Source organism: Leiobunum rupestre, chromosome 5 (assembly GCF_980474605.1).
Source record: "Leiobunum rupestre chromosome 5, qqLeiRupe1.1.hap1, whole genome shotgun sequence".
In the NCBI taxonomy this organism is placed as follows: domain Eukaryota; kingdom Metazoa; phylum Arthropoda; class Arachnida; order Opiliones; family Sclerosomatidae; genus Leiobunum; species Leiobunum rupestre.
The window spans coordinates 31,047,286-31,065,087 of NC_143388.1; the positions used below are offsets into that span (position 1 = coordinate 31,047,286).

At 33.9% G+C, this 17,802-nt stretch overlaps 1 protein-coding gene across 1 annotated transcript in view; it reads right to left on the reverse strand.

Moving 5' to 3' along the window:
* LOC149944129 (LIM/homeobox protein Lhx9-like) overlaps positions 1 to 17,802 on the reverse strand; it is a 35,893-nt gene that overhangs the window by 1,127 nt on the left and 16,964 nt on the right. Inside the window, exons 2-4 of the mRNA XM_090176289.1 lie at positions 6,171 to 6,545; positions 3,724 to 3,965; positions 773 to 1,053 (exon numbers count right to left, since the gene is read on the reverse strand). Of these exons, the coding sequence (XP_090032415.1) occupies positions 773 to 1,053; positions 3,724 to 3,965; positions 6,171 to 6,545 (898 nt within the window). The remainder of the gene's footprint in view (positions 1 to 772; positions 1,054 to 3,723; positions 3,966 to 6,170; positions 6,546 to 17,802) is intronic.

Below are 17,802 nucleotides of genomic sequence, written 5' to 3' on the forward strand. Positions count from 1 at the left end.
TTAAGAACTTTTGTTGACTAATTTACAAATTGCTTACAGGAAACAAACCTTCGGTGCGAAGCCATGCGAGGTTCGATTTTAACGCTTTTATTGATACTAGATGGCGCTAAAGTCGATAAGGAAATAATTTATGTATTTCCTAAAAATATTTTAAGCGAATATTTATATAAATACTATAAACAAAACCTCGAAAAACATAATTATTTTGGCGGTTTTCAGCTAATTTCAAATTAATACATTTCAGACTGTTGGCGCCATCTGGTAAGAAGTGCAGGGTGACCAGGGAAATTAATCGGAAAATTTATAGGAAAAATAAGAAATGTCAACGCGAATTATATGAAAAAATAGGTAAAATTAAGGAAAATATAGGAAACACCATAGGCAAAATAAAGGAAGATATAATAAATTGTCCAAATTTAGTAAAATATAGGAAACATGTGGGTACACGACGGCAAAATGGGTTTTGGGCTATACTACACGGAAAAACCAACGTTATTATTCTTGTGTTTTATGATAACTCCCGAATACTATTTTCACGTTGTGGAAATTACAGATAAAATTGAGAATAAAAATTAAGTACAACCATTAAAATGAATGAAATTGGTGAAATTATAGGATAATAAAGGAAATAAGGTAAAATTAAAGGAATTTATAGGAATGCATTGAAAATATAGGAAAAAATAGGAAATATAGGAAGTCTGGTCACCCTGGAATTGAGAGTATTTAAAAATCAACCTCTTAAGGCTTAAATAGAAATATAGTATCGTCGTACCTGTAGAACCCTTTTGGAGAGTCCAGTTTTCTGCGCCAGTTGCTTGAGGTCTTTGGCGTCTGGATTTTGGTTGATTGAGAAATAGGACTTCATGGTGCGCAGCTGGTGATGCTTGAACGAAGTTCGCATCCGTTTCGTGCGCTGGCCGTGCGAGCCGTTCGGACCGTGGTGACCGTTGGCCATCTGACCGCCCATTCCTCCCGGGCTGGAGGAGTCACTCAGACCGGAACCCATGTGACCCATGCCCCCGCAGTGACCCGAAGACTCCAATACTGATACCCCTGCCGAAATCGAAACGAGAAAAATCTTTTAAGAAATCTTGAAATCAGCTTGAAAATCCCGAAATCTGAGCTAAAATCAGTTCCAAAATCCCGAAATCTGAGCTAAAATCAGTTCCAAAATCCCGAAATCTGAGCTAAAATCAGTTCAAAAATCTCGAAATCTGAGCTAAAATCAGTTCAAAAATCTCGAAATCTGAGCTAAAATCAGTTCCAAAATCTCGAAATCTGAGCTAAAATCAGTTCCATAATCTCGAAATCTGAGCTAAAATCAGTTCCAAAATCTCGAAATCTGAGCTAAAATCAGTTCCAAAATCTCGAAATCTGAGCTAAAATCAGTTCCAAAATCCCGAAATCTGAGCTAAAATCAGTTCAAAAATCTCGAAATCTGAGCTAAAATCAGTTCAAAAATCTCGAAATCTGAGCTAAAATCAGTTCCAAAATCTCGAAATCTGAGCTAAAATCAGTTCCATAATCTCGAAATCTGAGCTAAAATCAGTTCCAAAATCTCGAAATCTGAGCTAAAATCAGTTCCAAAATCTCGAAATCTGAGCTAAAATCAGTTCCAAAATCCCGAAATCTGAGCTAAAATCAGTTCCAAAATCTCGAAATCTGAGCTAAAATCAGTTCCAAAATCTCGAAATCTGAGCTAAAATCAGTTCCAAAATCTCGAAATCTGAGCTAAAATCAGTTCAAAAATCTCGAAATCTGAGCTAAAATCAGTTCCAAAATCTCGAAATCTGAGCTAAAATCAGTTCCAAAATCTCGAAATCTGAGCTAAAATCAGTTCCAAAATCTCGAAATCTGAGCTAAAATCAGTTCCATAATCTCGAAATCTGAGCTAAAATCAGTTCAAAAATCTCGAAATCTGAGCTAAAATCAGTTCCAAAATCTCGAAATCTGAGCTAAAATCAGTTCCAAAATCTCGAAATCTGAGCTAAAATCAGTTCAAAAATCTCGAAATCTGAGCTAAAATCAGTTCCAAAATCCCGAAATCTGAGCTAAAATCAGTTCCAAAATCTCGAAATCTGAGCTAAAATCCGTTCCAAAATCCCGAAATCTGAGCTAAAATCAGTTCCAAAATCTCGAAATCTGTGCTAAAATCAGTTCCAAAATCTCGAAATCTGAGCTAAAATCAGTTCCAAAATCTCGAAATCTGAGCTAAAATCAGTTCCAAAATCTCGAAATCTGAGCTAAAATCAGTTCCAAAATCTCGAAATCTGAGCTAAAATCAGTTCCAAAATCTCGAAATCTGAGCTAAAATCAGTTCCAAAATCTCGAAATCTGAGCTAAAATCAGTTCCAAAATCTCGAAATCTGAGCTAAAATCAGTTCCATAATCTCGAAATCAGTCTAAAAAACCAGAAATCTACCCGAAATTTGCGCTCTGAAATCTCAAAATCGCTTTCTGATTTCTGAAACCACTTTGAGATTCAAAATCACGTACGCAAAAAATTTGCTTATGTCGAAAACCTCGGGCTCGACTCCAAAAATAACACTTTGAAGAAATGTTTGTCTAGATTGTTTTAATTGCGGTGGATACAAAGGGTTAAGACTATATTTAGAGAGTAGGGAAGTTAAGCCATGGACGTTGTGAACGAAAACGGCTAGAATTTCAGGGTGTTTTGACATTAATTTTCTTTCATTTATTATGAGCGCTAGCTACTAATCGTGACAATGTTTCTAAATAATTTTAAAATTCGATCTAAATAATTAAAAATTGTACCCAAATATCATTAAAAATTGTATCCAAATAATTAAATATTCACTCTAAATAATTAAATCATTAAAACTTAGTTCTAAACAATCAAATCTGTGCCTAATATATTTGTCTAAAAATTGAGTATAAACAATTGAAACTTGTGTCTATATAAATAAAAATTCTGTCTCTAAAAAATTCTGTCTATGTATTAACAATTGTCTAAAAAATTCTGTCTATGTATTAACAATTGTCTACAAAATTCAAATTGTATCTAAATAATTTAAAATTGTGTCTAAATAATTAAAAAGTGTCTATAAAAATTCAAATTGCATCTAAATAATTAAAAATTGTCTAATTTTTTAAATTGTATCTAAATAATTTAAAATTGTGTTTAAATGATTGAAAATTGTCTAAAAAATTGTGTCTTAGCAATTAAAAAATTCGTTGAAACAATTTAAAATGTATGTAATTAATTTAAAATTTCGTCTAAACAGTTTTAAAATTACGTCTTAACAACTTAACAAATAAAATTTGTGCTTAAACAATTTAAATTTATATCTAAACAATTAAAATTGTGCCTAATTAGATACGAAACATTAAAATTGTGCCTAATTAGAAACGAAACATTAAAATTGTGCCTAATTAGAAACGAAACATTTAAAACTGTGCCTAATTAGAAACGAAACATTTAAAATTGTGCCTAATTAGAAACGAAACATTTAAAATTGTGCCTAATTAGAAACGAAACATTTAAAATTGTGCCTAATTAGAAACGAAACATTTAAAATCCATTAAATTATAAAGTACTAATTTAAAAATCAGCCACAATATGGCAAACAAGAGTTGGCTTTTCTGTAGCATTTAAATTTACTGTTAGTTTACAAAAATAATGGTACCGTAAACAGCCTGTGGCTTTAAAAAAATCTAGAGTAACGGTAATTTGTTGGAGATATAGACAAGAACGGGACTGACCTAGGGTAGAATTGACCAATCCTTGCGTTTGGTCTCCGCTCTTCCGTTTGCGAGGTCTCCCCTTGCGGACGGTGTTGGTGACGACGGCTGCTCCCGGCTGCAGCCCGGCCGCGCCACCGCCGGCGCCGGCCTGCGCCGCTACGCCCGACGACGGGTAGAGCACGGCGTGAGAGTAGGGCGTCGCCGCTGACGACACTTGCAGATGGTGGTTGACTAAACCCTGCACGCTATCTTCACCAGGCCTGTTACGAACGAAACGAAAAAACACACGAAAATGTTACGCAAATTTATAAAAATAAACGAATTAAATTCATATAGACTTATAACATAGAAAACATGTTGAGCATTATTACAGTTCAAACTTCACAAAATATAGGTTACATTAGACGTTTTACGAGTATAGTACTGAAACTGAAATGAAACATTTTAAAAGCTGATCGTCGACTCAAAAACTCTATTAGCCTAATACAATATTTTTGCGTCTAAGCAAAAAAGGTCGTTAGGCCTAATGCAATATCTTTGCGTCTAAGCAAAAAAGCTCGTTAGGCCCAATGCAATATCTTTACGTCTAAGCAAAAAAGCTCGTTAGGCCTAATGCAATATTTTTGCGTCTATGCAAAAAAATAACCTCGTTAGGCCTAATGCAATATTTTTGCCTCGACACACGCTGTAGTGGTGTTTTTATCCTAGTGAAATCCATGCCTTAATCATGGTAAATGTAAAAATTACACTACGTAGGGATAGTAACTTATGTAACCATATTTTTCACAATGTAATAGTCTTGGAAAATCACATTATGATGTATTTCGCCTCGCATAAACGTTTTCGAAACTTTTTTAGAAAAATCACAATACGATGCGTAAAAAGAAAACGATTCCGCAAACACTGAATGTGATTTCGAATTTATGTCCATTGCAAACCAGTTTTAAGCCGCAACGGAAATTCACAATTGTTAAAATTTACATAATTTTTTCAACTTAATATTTTATCGATTTTATCTAGTCTGTACGAAATATTTCAGCCTTGAATATTAAAATATTAACATCAATTTACGCGCAAGCGACCTTTTAAGCGAATAATTCTGGCCGTATCCTTATGGAACCCGAAGGGGGGAATTATCGTAGAAAGAGCGTTTCAATCAATTTTCATGGTCGGGTGTGCCTTCAGTCCTGTTCGGCTTCCCTATCAGCTTTCACCGACCAAATGTACCGTGAAAAACGACATTTTTGCCACTTAATCGTAAAAACCTTTGAAGATGAAAGTTGTGACAAAAATTTTAATATAATTCATTATCCAAAGCGAATAATTCGTTCTCCAACGCAAATAATTCGTTCACCAACAAGAGTAACTCTTTCTCCAACGCGAATAATTCGTTCTCCAACAAGAGTAATTCATTCTCCAACGCGAATAATTCATTCTCCAACAAGAGTAATTCATTCTCCAACGCGAATAATTCGTTCTCCAACAAGAGTAATTCATTCTCCAACGCGAATAATTCATTCTCCAACGCGAATAATTCATTCTCCAACAAGAGTAATTCGTTCTCCAACAAGAGTAATTCATTCTCCAACGCGAATAATTCGTTCTCCAACAAGAGTAATTCATTCTCCAACGCGAATAATTCATTCTCCGACGCGTATATTAATTCTCCGACGCGAATATTCATTCTCCGACGCGAATATTCATTTGTCGACGCGAATATTCATTTTCTGACGCGAATATTCATTCTCCGACGCGAATATTCATTCTCCGACGCAAATATCCATTATCCGACGCGAATATTCATTTGTCGACGCGAATATTCATTCTCCGACGCGAATATTCATTTGTCAACGCGAATATTCATTCTCCGACGCGAATATTAATTATCCGACGCGAATATTCATTTGTCGACGCGAATATTCATTCTCCGACGCAAATATTCATTTGTCAACGCGAATATTCATTCTCCGACGCGAATATTAATTATCCGACGCGAATATTCATTTGTCGACGCGAATATTCATTCTCCGACGCAAATATTCATTCTCCGACGCGAATATTCATTTGTCAACGCGAATATTCATTATCCGACACGAATATTCATTCTCCGACGCAAATATTCATTCTCCGACGCGAATATTCATTTGTCAACGCGAATATTCATTATCCGACGCGAATATTCATTCTCCGACGCAAATATTCATTCTCCGACGCGAATATTCATTTGTCAACGCGAATATTCATTATCCGACGCGAATATTCATTCTCCGACGCAAATATTCATTTTCTGACGCGAATATTAATTATCCGACGCGAATATTCATTTTCCAACGCGATGAAATCTTACTCAATAAATCGTTCTCCAACACCCTGAATTCATACCCCCACCGATAATAAATTATTCACCGACGCAAATAATTCACTCTCCAACGCGCAACATGAAAATAGAAGAGACGTTCGATTACCTATCACATCCGGGTGAGATTTGTAGGGCGGTGATGGTGTTGGGCATCATGGACGAGGGGCTGTTGCATCTGGAAGGCGGGCCTTGCAATCCGACGACTGCGTGATGGTGGCTGGCCTCGTGGCCGAGATGCGGCGGCGAGGCGTTGCATCCGGGCGCCGTGCCGTAGGCTTCCCCTTGCAGCAACAGTTCGTAGTGCGTCCGACAGTAGACGAGGTTGTCCCTTAGCCCGAAGTAGTCCCCCTGGGCCAGGGCGGCGTTGCACCAGGCGCACGTGAAGCAGTGCAGGTGGTACACCAGGTCCCTCGCTCGCATCACCAGCTCGTTGGCGAAGATGCCGCGCTGACAACGAGCGCATCGTTTCACCGCGAATAACCTGTCAATGAGAGAAACGCACTTGTCAGACGACTCAAATTCACACTGAGAGAGCGACATCTAACGGTTTCATTTTAATCACTCTAGAACGTACGCGTGTGAGTTTATCGTCATTTTTATCACTCGATATGAACAAAAGTTTATAAATTATCTCTTACTAGAGAAGTATCAATCTAGACCGTAAAAATTAAAATGTACCATTGTTGTCACAAAACTTTGAGATACAAATTCCCTGACTATTCCTTGTTTTCTCTCACCATTTTAAGAGATTTTCCCTGACTTTTTATATCTTACTTTTATCAGAAGTTAATTAATTTAAATGGACTTATGTTTCAGTAAAAAGGTTATTGCAATGTTGAAAAAAATTGACAAATAAATGATAATAATAGAATTGGTCATAGATCTAGAGTAAAATTAAAAGATAAAATTGATCTCCCTGACGTTTCCCTGAATTTTTACAAATTCTTAAAATTCCCTGACCTTTCCCTGACTTTTTTGGTCAATTTTTAAATTCCGAAGCGAATAGTTGATTTTATAAAATAAAAAGTGGTCTTGCCCAACTTGTTAAAATGTTGCTCTTACGTCACAAGTAACAGCTTTATTAGTATATTCTTAGCACGAGCAATTTGCACGTGCGCGCTAGAAAAACCTATATTCCACGCGACTGTAGCGCGCGCTCGTAGACTTGTGAAAGTAAGAGACTGTGACGTAAGAGCAACATTTAAACAAGAAGGCCACGTTAGTTTATAAAATGAATTATTCCGTTGGGCCCGCGCGTATTCGTTTTTCTAACCATGTAAAATTTAAACATTACATTGCGTAGGAATATGTAATAATTGTTAAATAATTTTCCCTTTGTAATAGTTTGGGAAACTCGCCATACGATGAATTTCGTCCCGCATTCTTTCCCAAAAGCATTTTGAGAAATCAGCGGGAGCTTGCGAAGATACGCGTTTCAAGCGATTAACATGAGCAATAAAGGCAGATGAACACTTCTCCGGCCAAAAATATCTTACACACTTCTGATCTAAATATGTTTCGCTTGATAGTTAGCGCAGGTATAAGAAGAAAAGATTTAAATAAATATTTACCAGAAATTAGTTTCGAGTGTAATAGTACTATTTCTAATAGTATTTCAAGTTTCTAAAAGTATTTAGAGCCTATTAATAGTATTTCTAGTTTAATAGTAATATTTTATATTAGTAGTATTTCAATTCTAATAGTAATATTTATATTAGTTGTATTTCTAGTCTAATGGTAGAATTTATAGTCAAATAATAGTATTTCTAGTCAAATAATTTAATTTCTAGTCTAATAATAGTATTTCTAGTCTAATAATAATATTTCTAGTCTAATAATAGTATTTCTAGTCTAATAATAATATTTCTAGTCTAATAATGGTATTTTTAGTCTAATAGTAGTATTTCTAGTCTGATAATATTATTTCTAGTCTGATAATATTATTCCTAGTCTGATAATAATATTCCTAGTCTGATAGTAGTATTTCTAGTCTAATAGTAGTATTTCTAGTCTAATAGTATTATTTATAATAGTATTTCTAGTCTAATAATACTATTTATAATAGTATTTATAGTCTAATAGTACTATTTATAATAGTATTTCTAGTCTAATAATACTATTTATAATAGTATTTATAGTCTAATAGTACTATTTATAATAGTATTTCTAATCTAATAATACAATTTATAATAGTATTTATAGTCTAATAGTACTATTTATAATAGTATTTCTAGTCTAATAATACTATTTATAATAGTATTTATAGTCTAATAGTACTATTTATAATAGTATTTCTAGTCTAATAATACTATTTATAATAGTAATTTAAGTTTAAGAATATTATTAGTATTTCGAGTCCAACACATAAGGGAGAGGGTTTTGAACTTAATCTACTTCATTATTTCTGCCTGTAAAAATGTCCAAGGAAAACTGCAATAAGTTGAACAAGACGTCGTATTTTGTAGAATTTGGTCCGAGGCACTCTTAATTTCCGAGTGAAAAGTGCGGAACCCATCGCGCAAATCAATTAGACTGGCGGCTACGTCGACGATTTCCCTTCGAAATCCAAAGTTCTAAAACTCGCGGCGAAGTACTCTTCAATAAAAACCTGATTAGCGCATTATTCCGGAGATAACGGAAGAAGACTATGATACGATTGTCTCCATCATTCCCGTGTGAAAGTGTTCTCAGCGAATCTCTTTAGGGCTATTTTAAGTGCCGTGAAAGACCGGTAGTGTAACACCCATCTATATCAAACTCGAAACGACAATCCTTCACCCGTTTCGCAGCGGCCAAACCCAACGCGTATCTAAATATCCCTTAATAGAGTGGAACATCTCCGGGGCACCCATCTCGCGGGGTTGTTTGAATTAGATTTATATATACTGAGGTATTTAATTTTCAAACGATTTGGAAAGTTGATTTATTTTATTTTAATATTCCCTTTTTTTTAACTGCGGGGTAATTTCAATCTCGTTTTGGATTTTAAAAGGTCTCATATATATAAATGTAAGATGAGAACGTCCTGGGAATTCGTAGAGCATTTTGTCTCATCTTTAAAATCGCGTCGCGCGGTGATTTACCGCATTTGTCTTCGGGTACTGGTATAGTTTCGCGGTTGTACGCTCAGAAGTTTATCATCAATCTTCTTTTTGTAGGGCGAAGTAACGTACCGGATTTTATCGCGGTGTTACGCGAAAAAATATATTTATCATAAAAGTCTTTTAAATCAATGCTTTCTTTTTAAACTGTATTCAAATTTTAAAAACTACGGTACTTTTTTGTGTAAACAAAAATGTAATTAACGAAATATTTTGTTACACCGATTATTTAAAACTTTTTTAATATTGTGCAAAAGAAATTCCTTTTTGTTTCAATTTGTTACTTTGTATGCGCAAGTAGACCAAAATAACTTAAAATAAATAATAATAATAACAACAAAAGTGGCTTTTTATAATAATCATAATCAGCTAGGCTAATACCCAAAGCAGCACCTTAGGCCTAAGTCATCAAGCGACTTTTAAAGACAATTATTCAGGTGGCCGTGTTACAATTAATTTATTATTTATAAATTAGAATAAATTTATTACTTATATATTATAATAAATTTATTACTTATAAATAAGAATAAATTTATTACTTATAAATTAGAATACATTTATTACTTATAGATTAGAATAAATTTATTACTTATAAATTAGAATAAATTTATTACTTATAAATGAGAATAAATAATTTATTTATTACTTGTAAAAGAGAATAAATTAAGTATTTATTTATTATTTATAAATTATAATAAATTAAGTATTTATTTATTATTATTATTTATAAATTAGAATAAATTTATTACTTATAAATGAGAATAAATCATTTATTTATTACTTGTAAAAGATAATAAATTAAGTATTTATTTATTATTTATAAATTATAATTAATTAAGTATTTATTTATTATTTATAAATTATAATTAATTAAGTATTTATTTATTATTATTATTATTTATAAAGTAGAATAAATTTAGTATTTATTTATTATTATTTATCAATTAGAATAAATTAAGTCATTATTATTAATTTATTATTATTTATAAATTAGAATAAATTAAATAAGTGTCTAAATGGAAATATTATAAATAGTTTTTTGGGAATGAAATTCAAAACCAGTCAATAAAGATTATTTTAAGTTGTTGTTTTCACTAAATATGTTGCATTTATTTTAGGTATTTCCCCCATAGGTTCAATCATCCTTGTGCGGTAATTGATTTAAAACACCTTGGATCTTTTTAGTCACTTTTAAATCATGGCTATCTCGAGATTTTTCTATCAAATTCTGGGAATTATTGGGATGGTTTGAATAATAAAGCTCTTTGGATAGATTGTGTAATCGCTCGTAAGATAAAATTGCTTTCTAAGAAAGACATCGGAAAGGAAGTTAGCTTTGTAATAATGCGCAATTAATCTGATTTTAAACAATATTTTTTTAAATGGCGGTCGGTGGGTCTGTCGAACATTTATCATTTTCACGTAAATAATATTTTATATTATCATTATTATATATAATCTTGTTATACCATAGGTATAGTAACCCTGATTTTTGAAAAAACAATTAGCATATTTATAGGACCCTGATGTTGATATTATGTACGGATTTAAGATATTTAACTCTGTGATATTTAGGTCTGATTTATTGATATATAACCTTATTTTGATATTTTAATTTAATTCATAGATATATAACCCCGATTTTGATATTTTAATCTGATTCATAAACATATAACCCTGAGTTTGATATTTGTTTGTAGATTTTGTTCCGTATGAGTAATGCAGTGGTATCAAACGTGGGAGGGATAATCGGTATCTTCCCATTGCGCCGAATCCCATTCGACCGAATTCCGTTTTTGATGAAATTAGCCCAAAGGCGGGTTTTGTATTTTTCTAATCGACCGACGCAATATTCACAATTGAGCGACCGCAAAAAAAAAATAGTTTTTCTTTCTACTCTTTTGATTTTTGATGGAAGCGTTTTAATATATTTTTAAGTCTGTTACGTTAGGTTAGGTTAGGTAACACTGCATGCTGTTCTGACAGATGCTGAAACGGATAAAACCGAATCCTAAACCCGGAGAAGTGCGGCTTTTTCGGTCGAATGGGATTGGGTTCGGTCGAATGGGATTCGGCGCAATGGAACAGATTCGGATAATCTGCTTTGTATATTTACAGTATCAGCTGGAATCTGGTATAGAAGAGTGTATTTATTAGGTAATAAACGCATCGCGTACGCAGACATGACTGCTTATAGTTCTCGGCAAAAATTTGTCTATAAATCAAGCGAAGTGACATCGACCAATTAATAAATGCGATCAAATGAAGGCAGTTTTGTATCCGAAACAAATGCTCACACATATCAATTCATAAATCATATTTATTTTAGTTATGTTAATTTTAACGTTATTATTTGTAAACACGTGATTTATCGTTATAAAGTTTGAAAAAATACTTTTAGAAGTTTGAAAATTGTAGTTCACATCAAAACATCGAAAATATTTTTTAAATATACGCATGCAAAAATAAAATGATTGTCGAAAAATCAATAAATTCAGTCAAATATCAAGAATTTCCTAAAAATCAAGAAATCACAAAATTTTAAGATTTTCGAGAAAAATCAAGAAATTCAGAAAAATATCAAGAATTTTCGGGATAAAAATCAAGAAATTCAGAAAAATATCAAGACTTTTCGAGAAAAATCAAGCAATTCAGAAAAATATCAAGAATTTTCGAGAAAAATCAAGAAATTCAGAAAATATCAAGAATTTTCGGGAAAAATCAAGAAATTCAGAAAAATATCAAGAATTTTCGAGAAAAATCAAGAATGTAAGTGGGGTGGCCTAGCAGCAAGAGGAGCCGGGTTCGATCCCAGCTTGCTGGTCAGAGGGGTTTTCCACCGAGCTCTTCGGTTTTCCCTTTCCATAAAAACTTGCTAAGGTTAACGGTAATGGTAAGGTTAACGGTAATAGTAAGTGTAGGGAGCTGTTTGCTCGCTTGGCTTGAAGGGTTTGCCACCACCCTCCTCCGGCCTCCGGTAATTGGCTTCACAAGTCACCAGTTGACTTACGTCGTTAGACCTGTGTGGTTCCTTAGCTATTATTATTATTATCCAACAAAATAAAATAATTTTGGGTTAAAAAAAACCAGAAATCAAACGAAATATCAATAATTTCGGTTAAAAATAAAAAAAAACCAACGAAATTTCCAAAAAAATTGAAAATTCTGTTATTAAACAAACATTCCGTGAATTTTAAACTGTTTAAAATACTTATCGTCGTTAATAATTAATAATGAGTCTGAAAATATGCGCGTCACCTATTTCAAAAACCCAATAGTCTTGATTATTATTCATGAGCGATAATTTTTTGTTAATACGCTCTCGCGTATTATCAATTCTACCCCAAACAAGCGGCCACTTGGCTGGCAACAATCCTCGACAACGTAGCCCGCCATAGGTGCGAAGACGAGCTTAATTTTCCCATGGAGAAAACTGAGCCGAAACTATAGGCAATCTAATTTTACTGGTTTTGCTCGGTTTGAAAACGATGGGAATATTACCGCGGGCTGCGAACGATGATACATTTTAATTCTAATGTCTCCGAGAGAAACTTGGCTAACCGCTCCGTCAACCGAGTTTGGGACAGCGGCGTTTTTGTTAATCACACACTGAATCTTCTTTTCGGTTCCCCTGCAGCGGCGAATATCAGGATCGCCTTATATTCAACTGAGACGAATTACTCCCTAATAAATTGTTTAAACGCCATTTGGAAGTCTTCATTGAAATCGTGCTCCGTTTAATTATACTCGTTGAAGAAACTAGCGGATTTCTATGCGCTTTTTAATTTGACGTTTTCGCGTTGTTCACTGTTTTGATTGCGGCACTAATTGCGCGTCTTTAACGCTCTATTAACCAAATTTGTATATATTGCCGTACCAACCAGCAGGGTTATGCCATTTTGCTTGTGCTAGAAATGTTAGACCGTATTAACCACCGTGCAGCCATTTCACTACCACAATTTACAGTACAATGTCACCGAGAAATGTCTAAACTTTTTAAACAATCGGACAATAGTATTTAGACGCGCAAATTATAGTACTTAGCGTGTAATAGTAGCATTTAGTCTAATAGTAGTATTTCCAGTAGTATTTCGAGTCTAATAGTGTGTATTTCTAGTAGTATTTCGAGTCTAATAGTGTGTATGTCTAGTAGTATTTTCAGTCTAATAGTATTATTTCTAGTAGTATTTCGAGTCTAATAGTGTGTATTTCATTTAGTATTTCGAGTCTAATAGTAGTATTTCGATTCTAATAGTGTGTATTTCTTATAGTATTTCGAGTCTAATAGTAGAATTTCTAATAGTATTTAGAATCTAATATTAGTATTTCTAATCATATTTCGAGTCTAATTTAGTAGTATTTCTAAGAGTAATGGCTTTAAAAGTCGATTGATGACTTAGCCTAGTTGATTATTATTATTACATCGCCTGAAGCCCACGAACAAAATTTAACGTGGAAATATATGCTGAAAGAATGCACGATTGAAATTCCAATTTTATCACTGAGGAACAGAATCAACGTGCTGAATAATGCACTCTAATATTGATCTGAAATCGCTCGAATTTCTCATACAAATTACACTAAACTTAATTATTTCATTACGAGCTTGATTTAATAATACGTTTATAGGGAGGTCGTTGTTAAACCAAATATTTTAATTATATATTTATCCTATAATTTTGAGATTTTTACTATAATTCCCAAAGTTTTGAAATTTGTTTCCTATAATTCCCAAAAGTTTGAAATTCGATTCCTATAATTCAAAAAGTTTCGAAATTTGATTCCTATAATTCCCAAAAATTAGAAATTTGATTCCTATAATTCCCAAAGTTTTGAAATTTGATTCCTATAATTCCCAAAGTTTTGAAATTTGATTCCTATAATTCCCAAAGTTTTGAAATTTGATTCCTATAATTCCCAAAGTTTTGAAATTTGATTCCTATAATTCCCAAAGTTTTGAAATTTGATTCCTATAATTCCCAAAGTTTTGAAATTTGATTCCTATAATTCCCAAAGTTTTGAAATTTGATTCCTATAATTCCCAAAGTTTTGAAATTTGATTCCTATAATTCCCAAAGTTTTGAAATTTGATTCCTATAATTATTCTATAAATTTGAGATTTGTTTCATTTAATTATATTATAAATTTGAGATTTGCATCTTATAATTCCTATTAATTTGAGATTTGAATCTTATAATTCCTTTTAATTTGAGATTTGCATCTTATAATTCCTATTAGTTTGAGATTTGTTTCCTATTAATGTCCTATAAATTAAATTTTATTGGATAATTATAGAAAACGAATCTAAAATTTATAGCATAATTATATTATATAAATCTCAAAATTACAGAAAACAAATCTCAAAATTACAGGGAAAAAATCTCAAAATTACGGGAAACAAATCTCAAAATTATAGGAAACAAATCTCAAAATTACAGAAAACAAATCTCAAAATTACAGGGAAAAAATCTCAAAATTTCGGGAAACAAATCTCAAAATTATAGGAAACCAATTTCAAAATTACAGGAAACAATTTTAAAATTACAGGAAACAAATCTAAAAAAAAGGATAAATATAATAGATAATTTTCAAAATTATAGGATATTATAGGAATTACAGTATGCAAATATCAAAATTATAGGATATTACAGGAATTACAGGATGCAAATATCAAAATTATAGGATATTACAGGAATTACAGGATGCAAATATCAAAATAATAGGATATTAAATGAAACGAATCTCAAATTCGTCCTATCATTTTGATTTTTGTATCCTATAATTATTCTATATATAGATAATTGAATGAGATAATTTTCAAAATTATAATTTTGAAAATTATCTCATTCAATTATCCTATAACTTTGAGATTTGTTTTTTATAATTAACCTATAAATGTTAGGCGACTATTGACTGGCAACCTTTCGCCATCTCGTCTATGGCATTTAAAACAAATATTGATATATCTTAAGGTTGAGGGTGGAGAGAGAATTATGTCGAGGTTCTCAACTCTGCTTAAAATCTGCTTCCGCAGTAGTTTTGACGGGCGCTTCCGGCGTTCTTTGACTTCCGGTTAGTGGCGCTGCCGAATCGACTCCTAATGATGCGTCCCCTTGTTCGATGACTGATGGCTATCTCGATCTTACAACGGGGACCCGCAGTCACCGGACACTACGCGAGAAGGCGACTGAAATAGGCGCCCGCCCTCGAAGGCGGTGAGCGCTGGTCTTGGAAAACCAGGAACAAGGAGAGCAGGGAGGGGAGGGGGGGGGGTTAATGGTTAGAGTAATAGTTGAAGTATCAGATTAAGTCGGCGAGGCGGATTTGTCGAAAATTGAGCTTTCAGTTTGTTATCAAGGAGGGCGCTACGCCTACGTCTTCAGCCGGTCACAAAACCGATAAGGTGACACGCTCAAACTATTCGCCGCGTTCTCTTGCAGATTAAAATCGAACGATAACGAACGCGTTTTTTAATTAATTTTTAATTTAACGTGATTAAAGAAATTATCAATTGGTGTTATTGATATTGTACGGGTAGCTATATTGATAAGCTTTGTACGTTTTTCGGATTGTTTCGGTTGAGGAAGCATTTAAGACTAGGGGTCAAACATTCAGGGCCGTCGAGAGCCCCGGTAAAATATTAAATCCAGGCTCCAAAGAGAGATAGCTATACTTTTTCGGATAGAAACACCGGAGAAAAGAACCTCATTTGTACAAACCCGGGGCCCCCGAGGCTGCACGGGCCCCGGTAATTTGTACCGGCTGACATGTGCAAATTTTGCGTATGGGATTTGGAATCTCAAACTGATTTCATAAATCAGAAACTGATTTTGAGATTTCAGACCGTGATTTTCGCGTTGGTTTCTGGTGTTTTTAGGTTGATTTAGAGATTTTATAACTGATTTTCAGACAGATTTCGGGATTTTCAAGTAGATTTCAAGATTTCTCTAAACATTTTTCTCTATTGCGTTCGGGATTTGTTAAGCGTTTTGCGAAGCTTGTTTTTGGGGGAGGTGAATATTAAATTAAGGGTTTTAAAAGTCGCTTGATGACTTAGGCCTATGGTGGTGCCTTGGGTATTAGCCTAGCTGATTATTATTTATTTAAAATATCTTATTCTTCATACGTTTCAAGGTTCCTCATTAGCATATTCCAAGCGGGACCAATTTTATTAATTTCTCGTATATTTGGCGTTATAAAAAGTGAAAATTTTATCCTATCGTCGCGGACTTTAACTTTTAGTACCGTCTCGAACCAGTAAATGACGCTTCCAATGTATCCGAGTCACTCGGACCGAGTGGGAGGAGTCTAAAACGTTAGCCAACTCAATCGGATTGGCTTATTTGAATCTGTCTGATTGGTTACTGCATCGCGATCGAATTAGTTGATCGGAGAATTGATTTAAATAACTTTTCGTTGGAGCTCAACAATATTTTCTTGAATGTTTAAGGAATTAATTTTTAATAAACCTTGAAAAATGATTGAAATTTTTTTGGATTTTTGCTAATGAGGATATAATTAAAGGTTTAATGGATTTTAAAGAAATTTTCCGCGCTCGATATAAGCCAGGAATCCATACCTCTACTAGGAATGCTTATCCTGGCGTATCGCGTGTGGTAAGATCACGCTGACGGCTTTGGCCCCGCCTACGACAGAAAATAAATCAACTTTTCGCGCGCTCCCCTCTCACGTTGTTGTTCGTTAAGTTAACATAGTGACGTCAAAAATACCGTCAAACACATCGAGACGAAAATCTGCCGCGATAAGCATTCCAAGTAGACGTATGTATTCCTGTATTAGCTCATCGTAATCTACCCATTAAATTTAGCGTCATTACCATATTAAAGCCCTAATAGAAGTTACGCAACATTTTAAAGCTATAAATCAAATGAAATGAAATTCAATAGAAAGTAACATAAATTTAGCACATTTAAACCTCAATCCTTTAAAAAAAACCATAAAAATGTTTTAAAGAACTAGGGAAAAGTTGTTCAATGGGTGAATAAATTCTGGTTCCGCGAGTCTCCCGCGTCGAGAGAGTGGTTCAACCCCGGGGTTACGCGAATTGAGAATTCCAACGACACGCGTATCTATACATCTTTAACAATTTTGGATTGATTTTACAAAGAAACAATCGATTTGGAAAGGTTGTGTAGCCACGTAGGGTGGGGTCTCTGATCCAGGTGGAAGGCGACTGGAGGGGCCCTGCGCGTGCCAACGAGGTCCGAAAGCAATTCCATTGTGCCGCTCACGTCCGCCTCTCACCCTCTCGACACCTCCGCCGCTGTCATATCTCGCTGTGTTTTACCGGAGTGCGAATCCCCGGGGATACGAAGTGCTCGACGAGTTTTCAAGTGCTGTTCGCTTCGGCGGAGTGTATTGAGTCAAATTGTTCATTGTTCCGAATAACAAACACGCCAGTTTTATCGCGGGCCCACGATCACATTTTGACGCCTTCCAAAATATCGCCTGAAGTTATACGTATCGCATTGTGTGTGTGTGTGCGTGCATATTATCGTGACTGAATTTGAACTCGCTATCGCTACTAGGCTTAGAAATATAGGTAAATATCTATCGATAATTATCTTTATAGAAAATCATTGCACTGTCTAAAACGTGTTCAGAAAATCATTGCAC